Source organism: Pteropus alecto, unplaced genomic scaffold (assembly GCF_000325575.1).
Source record: "Pteropus alecto unplaced genomic scaffold, ASM32557v1 scaffold164, whole genome shotgun sequence".
NCBI classification, from domain to species: domain Eukaryota; kingdom Metazoa; phylum Chordata; class Mammalia; order Chiroptera; family Pteropodidae; genus Pteropus; species Pteropus alecto.
Genome location: NW_006439568.1, coordinates 12,490,462 through 12,497,996, shown reverse-complemented (window position 1 = coordinate 12,497,996; position 7,535 = coordinate 12,490,462). Strand labels below are relative to the sequence as shown.

The window sequence follows — 7,535 nt, the reverse complement described above, 5'->3', positions numbered from 1 at the left end:
ATAGATACAGAGAACATTTTGATGGTTGCTAGATGCCAAGGGGGTTTGGGGGATGTGAAAAAGGTGACGGGATTAAGAAGTACAAATAGGTAGTTACAAAATAGTCACAGAGAAGTAAAGTATAGCATCAGGAATATAGTCAACAATATTATAATAACTATAAGTGGTGTCAGATGGGTACTCTATTTATCCAGGTGATCACCTCATAAGTTACATTAAATGTCTAATCTCTATGTTGTACACCTAAAACTAATACAGTTTTGTATGCCAATTGTAATTAAAAAAATATATATACACATATATTTTTACAAAATAAGAGAGAGAAAGATCACAACCATTCTGGTAGAACGATGCATTTCCTATAATGGTTTCCACTGCATAATGATGATAGAGTTGTGTTTTTCACTGCCTCTCATGCTTACCTCCACATTTTGGGATTGGTCCACTCCACATCACTTTTCCATCCATTAGAATACATGTAATTGTTTCTGTTCCTTGGGTTTTAATAAATCCTTCTTCACAAATAACTGAAATTGAACTTCCTAATTGAAAGTTGTCCCCAAATCGCCGTGCATTGATCGGTATTCCAGGATCAGGACATTCATTATGTCCAAACGCTTGAGAACAGCAAATAAACAAAACACACAAACAGTATGAGAGAAACACTTAAGCATTTGAGGTGAGAAAAAGTAATTTTTAAAAAGGGTATATTTATAGAAAAACCTTTATCTATTAAAAAAATAATTGGAGTCTCTCCTGACTATATCTATTTGCCTCTGATGTGTAATAGGTGTGATTGTTTTAAAATATGAATTTTATTCTGTGATTATAACATTTCAAAATAGAACTGTTTCTGCTTATTTCTGGAAATTATTAAGCTTAGTCTATGCAAAGATTTCCAGGAAAACCTAATCAAAATTCCAATTAATGTGAATATAGAGCAGGCTGACTATATCCCATAGCAAACTTTTCTCATGATTCACTGTTTGGAATGGAGAAACAGTCTAATTGTGGGAATTAAGGAGAAATGTTTCATTCTGGTATGAAAGTCTAACAATTTCTTTATAATTTTCCATGTGTCATCTATTTTCTACTATCTATAAAAAGGGAAGAGAAATAACTTTTTTTGGAATTACCATGTTTTGGATACTGTGATAGGGACTTTAGAAATGCTATCTCATTTAACATTTAGACCAACCTGATGAGACATTTACTTTGTGAGAGTCAGAAAAAAGTTAAGTAGCTTGCCTAGAAGCATAGAGACAGGATTAAAATGTATCTCCTGGTCTGGCTTTTAATCTTCTCTCAATAATATATTGCATCTTGGGTTATTTGTCTCATGTCTCTCAAGAGAATATGACTTCTTAAGTTCCAGACCACTATTATATTTTACTGTGAATCTCCCATGGTGTGTACTTAGCCCAGTGCCAGCAAGGAGCAGAAGTGTAGCGACAATGTGCTTTTTTGAACTTCTCAGAGATTATAGATATACAAAAATATACACAAATACAGATACACAAATTTTCTCCTTATTCATGACCCAATATGTACTGTGTTTAAATTAGTATAATATAAATTAAAAAAATATTTAAAGTAGCAAAATCTAAATGTGTAAAAACATATTTTGAGGTCTTTACAATTTAATATTATATTCATACTGCTTAAGTACATGCAGTTATTTTAAATTTTCTTACTAATCATGACTTTGATATTGCTCATAAATTATATAATTTTATTATCCATTCTCATTTTTAAGTGAAATAATACAAAATAATATTAAGATAAATTCTAAAAGAGATAAAATATATTTCTTAGGTACACATATCTAATCATTGTTTTCTCTATGCTTTTAAAGACAATTTCGATTACTCTTAGTTGCTCCTATACAAAATGCTTCATAGATATTTTTTCAGGAAAAAAATTCCAGTAGTAAACATTAAGTAAAAGAATTTACATGTAATAGATTAAATTATTTACTAGAGAAAAAAAAAGGAACAAGGAGATATATTTTCAAAATACCCAGAAAATACCAAAATACTGAAGTTAAAAATATGCATTTAAAGACGAAATAAAAATAGATAAGTACATATCTTTCCTTATATATATGAAGTATTTTAAAAAGGACTTTCAATTAAAGCATTCATTTTACACAGCGTCTCTATGACACGTCACAGCCAATTTAATGTTAATGATGTGTAATTGCATGTTGACACTTATCAGTGACAGTATTCACCACCAGTTAACTTTGAAAAGACAATTAACTGTGCTTTGTTACTAACTGCCAAAGTTCAGTACTGAATGAACAGGGATGGGGGTGAAGGATGCAATTCTTTTTTCAAAGGCAGGAATCTAAATGCTATTGTTATATGATGCTTAAATATTAACATGTCAAATTGGTCAATATCTGACATTGAAAAACAATAAAAATCACTAGTATTCTATGGCCTCAGGTAAAACATTTGCAAACAGAAGCATTAATATGTAAGTATAATAGCCTACTAAGATAGTTTTTCCTTTATGTGACTTATCTTTTGGCTATATTTATGCCATTTTTTTCAGAAAAATAATATTCATTCTTTGAACTACATGAATATGAGGGATAGACAATAGCTAAATAACTTGAAAACATCTTAAATCTGGAGCAATATATTAAACACAATAATATAATATCAAATGTCAAGGTAATAATTCAAAAACCAACTAAACAATAATACCTAATGTTTATTGAGCATTTATTAGGAACCATATACCTATGCTAAATTATCTACATGCATCTCCTAATTTACTTCTTACAGAAACTCAATATGGTTTTCCTGATGAGGGCACTGAAGCTCAGTTACTAAACCTAAAAATGTAGCAAAGCCAAAATTTGAAGTTGTGTTGTTTCACTTTAGAGCCTATATCCTTAATCACTAAGGTATTCTTTTCTCCCATGGTGGTTTTACTAAATCCTCTCAGTGGTCTACTGCCCTATGTTAATGAATTCCTTATTTGCGATGCTTCTTTAGCCTGTGATTTCGTTTTTGGAATTATGACTCTGTGCTATAATGATTCATTAAAGTCTCCTATTGGATTATGAATATCTTGATGAAAGGATCTATCTCCCTTTTATTTCTTCATAGCAATAACTGAGCAAAGTATGTGACATATACTTCTGAGGTTATGCATATAAGATTTAAAAAAATAAGCTAATAAATTGGCTGATACAAAAATGGTATTTGAAATACATACTTCCTTAATATCAGGCCTCTCATAAACAAAGAGAAAGGACACAATAGGGAGTAAAACATGGTTGGAAGTTCAGAACCAAATGACCATCCATGGCATAATTATGTATATTGCTTATTCAGGTTTCCTTATCTATGTAACAACAGAGCTGATATGCATGATCCTTTCTAGCTCTACTTTGTAAAAATATGGTATATGGAAAAAATAAACTTACTGTTATAAGTGATGTTAAAACCACGTCCTGACATCGAGTGGTCGGCTTGAAACTCCAATCGTAGGATATGACTATTACTAGTAAGATGGGAAGGCACTTCGGCGCCAGTAAAGGTTCCAAGAATTGGGGAGTCTGGAGAGTCACCATCTTTAACAGCAAGGAAGTCAAACTGGGATTCCAAATCAAAGTCATTGAAAGAAAGGTGTATCCGACTGCCTGGATCAGAGATTATTGTCCAGATGCAGTTTAAATTATTTCCATACCCGTCCGGGTAATCAGGAGAAAGGACCGTTCCCATTGGTGCAGTAAAGTTGGAAAGGCAAGGAACTGTTAAAATAAGATTATAAAATATAATAAATGTTCAAAAGTAATATTTTATCATATCCTACAATTTTGATAATCAGTTTGAAAAAATAATATTAAACAATGTAAATTATCTTATAAGACAGAAAAGTTATCATTTTTACATATTAGAAAGTACAACTATGACTGTATGCTTAAATATGCACAAAATATAATTGGAGCAATAGCAGCAGTTTGTTTTGACATTTATCAAGTTCATGTCAGAGTGTTGTGAAAATTTTTTGTTTATATGCTTAAAAAATAATATTGGAGAACAAAGATTTCATAGAAAGCGATAATACTCATGAAATAATTGAAGACAAAAAATATATGTGACTATTAACAGAAATGAGATGACAAAGCCCAGAGAAAACTTGAAATGTGAGTGGTGACTCAGTGAGTTTCACCCTACTATGGTCATGGGATGCTCTGCTAGTTTATAACACAGGTAAGGAGATGAATTAACTTTTCTAATAGCCACCACTGGGGGGCTAACACTAGAAAAACAACTGAACGCTCATACCATGCTAAGATGAAGTCCTCCCACCATCCCGTTTTCTGTTTTAAACTTTTAAAACATCTGACTTAAAGGTTCACATAGAAGAACATTTAGAAAGCAGAAAGAGGAATAGAAAGAAACAGAAAAGTAAATGATCACACAGAGGAAATCATAGTTAAAATAATGATGTATTCCAGTAGTTTTTATTACATGGTTTAACAACATTGAAGTCATACAATTTTGCACTAAATTTTATTTACAAAGAATTAGGAACTATGAGCCTTGGAATATTTTCCTAAATTTCTGCCCAGAAAAGTTATTAATTTATACTGAAATATAACAGAAACGTGTTAGGACAACACCCCTACCAGCATAAAATAGTGTGACTATTTTATCTTTCTTATTTGATAAGAAAAATGACATCTCATTGCACAAATTTGCACTTCTTTGCCTACTAGTGAAGTTGAAGATTTCTCATGTTTGTTAGCCATTTATATTTTCTCTCTTTTGGGAATAACTACTCACAAACTCTGATCTTTTAAGATTATGAAGTCTTAGTTTACAATATTCACACAATATTACAATCCATACATTTTATTATTTTGTTACTATTTTAGAATAATTTGTTTTTATAGTATTACAAATAATAATCTCTGCATTTTTCCTTGATTTTAAGTTTAGATTTTTTAACAGTCATAAATTAGACCAATATCTACCTCTGTATCTACAGAAATATAAAGACAAAGATTATGATATGCTTATATATATGCAGAATATATAAAATATGTAAAAATGATAAAAATTATATGTATATATTAATTATCACTCTTATAATTCTTTTTTGTTATATAATTTCTAATTTAAATTTGCTTTTTCTGTATGAAATGATGTTAAAAGTTAAAACCAGGGCCTGGAAACTTGACTGCCATTGGGGTGAATCCAGACTGCAAATGTCTTTGGTTTAATCTTTTCTTATGCCCCAATAAATATATGAAATTACCTTTGAAAATCATCATACATGAGGAGAAAAAAATCTAGAGTTGTAGCTTCTTTTGAAAAATTAATGCACTACAATTTCTATCACTTCCTTAATGGGGACACACATACTTGGTCCTGTTCCCTTGACACACTTTTACCTGCCTGTATCTTGGAATCATTGATTCTATAACCCTTGATCTAAATTAAGGTTCAGCAAACTTTTTCTTTAAAGGGACAGAGAGTAAATGCTGTGGCTTTACAAGCCACATGGTCTCTGCCACTGTAGCAAGAAATAATAGGCAAGTGAAAGTAAGTGGTAATGTTTTCATAAATTTTTTAACAAAACTGGGCTTCAGGCTAGATTTGGTCCACAGTCCTTACTTACTTTGCCAAACTGTGATCTAAATGATCCCCACCTGGGGCAAGGGCTCGTCTAAATCTACCATGCTAATCTCCCTTATCAGAGCGATAGGTGGATGTCTATCTAATACTGTAGTACCCCCATATCCTGTTTTGCTTTCTGGGATTCAATTATCCATAGCCAACCTTGGTCTAAAAATATTAAATGAAAAACATCCAAAAATAAATAATCCATGTTTTAAATTGTAAGGTGTTATGAGAAGCATGATGAAATCTCGTACTGTACTGTTCCATCCATCTAGATATGTGAATCATCCCTTTGTCCAACATACCCGCACTGTTACATGCTACCCATCCATCTGGTCACTTAGTAGCTTCTCAGTTATCAGATACACTATTTAGGTATTAGTATCACAGTGCTGGTCTTCAAATAACCCTAATTTTACTTAACAATGGCCTTAAAGTACAAGAGTAGTGATGCTGAATATTCAGATATGGCAAAGAGAAGCCATTAAATGCTTCCTTTAAGTAAAAAAGTGAGTACAATACAATATGATATTTTGAGAGAGCGAGAGATCACATTCATATATCTTTCATTACATATAATTATACATATTAAATTATTGTATTATTGGTTATTGTTAATCTCTTACTGTGACTAATTTATTGATTAAAATTTATCATAATTATGTATGTATAGGAAAAACAGTATAGACAGGGTTTAATCCTGTCCATGGTTTCAGGCATTCACTAAGGGTCTTGGAACGTATGCCCCTCAGATAAGGTGGCTACTGTACTCTAAACCTTTAAATTACAGTAGATGTAGTTTTTATGTAACTTCTTTTAATAGTGTTACATATACATTTTACATAACTTGTTTTAATAGCGTTATATGTTCCTAACTTAGTGTTATAGTTTTGTGAGTACCAAGCTAATTTTATGGTAATAACTTCATATTTTGCTTTAGTATTCACATAGCATTTATTCTTGCTTTTTTAAACCTATGTGTCAATGCATTAAGTCAAGTTCCCAAAGAAATCGTGTTAGAATTTTTATTAAAATTTCAAAGCAATTTCTATGTAATTCACACCTTTAATATAATGTTTTCTCATTCAGGAACATGGCAGCTATTTCATTTTTTTCTCATAAAATTTCCTTTTCTCAACCAGTTGATAATTTTTTTTCCTATGAATTATGTGAATTAATGTAAGGATGATTTCTATGTTTTTTGTAACTTTATTTTTCTGAAAAAATTTTCTGTCAATTACATTTTCAAATTACCTAATGTTAGTATATAAGGAAACTATTAATTGCCATATATTTATAAATCAGGATGAAGATCTTAATTCTCTTTAAAACAGTAAAGTCATAAAGATTTTCAAAAGTTTTAAATTTGGTTTTAGTCATCATTATTTTAGATATTTTATTACACATATTTTAGCATCTATTGAAATTATTTAAAAATATTTTCATTTTTGATGTGATATATTACATTAATAGATTCTCCACTATTACAGCAACATGTCTCCTTGGAAGACCACGTAGAACTAAAGATCTTGAAGTGAAGTCTTTTGAAGTATTACTAAGCTTTAGATGACACTGACATAATCGAATCAGACTCTTCTAATGTATTTTCTTCTCTCACAACAGGAACTTCACAAGGTGATCTTAGTTAGGAGTGAACACTGGCCCTAAACTGAAAGAGTTCTATTAAGGTGGTTTGTGCACTCTTCCTTTCTTAGGTTTTCTGAAGAACAAACAAAATATACTTTAACTAGGAAAATTTCTGATCCTAAAAATATTCACTTTGCTGAAATGTAAGATAAGTTCACATGGCGATATGTATCTAGAACATTATAATGAGAAACAGTACTGTTCACTTGCTATTTTCTGTATTTCTTTTTAACTATGAAA

General features: G+C 30.7%; 1 protein-coding gene across 1 annotated transcript in view; it reads right to left on the bottom strand.

Annotated features, from left to right (window-relative positions):
- Positions 1–7,535, bottom strand: part of CSMD3 (CUB and Sushi multiple domains 3) — a 1,016,080-nt gene that overhangs the window by 397,228 nt on the left and 611,317 nt on the right. Inside the window, exons 15-16 of the mRNA XM_006916698.2 lie at positions 3,443–3,769; positions 423–617 (exon numbers count right to left, since the gene is read on the bottom strand). Of these exons, the coding sequence (XP_006916760.1) occupies positions 423–617; positions 3,443–3,769 (522 nt within the window). The remainder of the gene's footprint in view (positions 1–422; positions 618–3,442; positions 3,770–7,535) is intronic.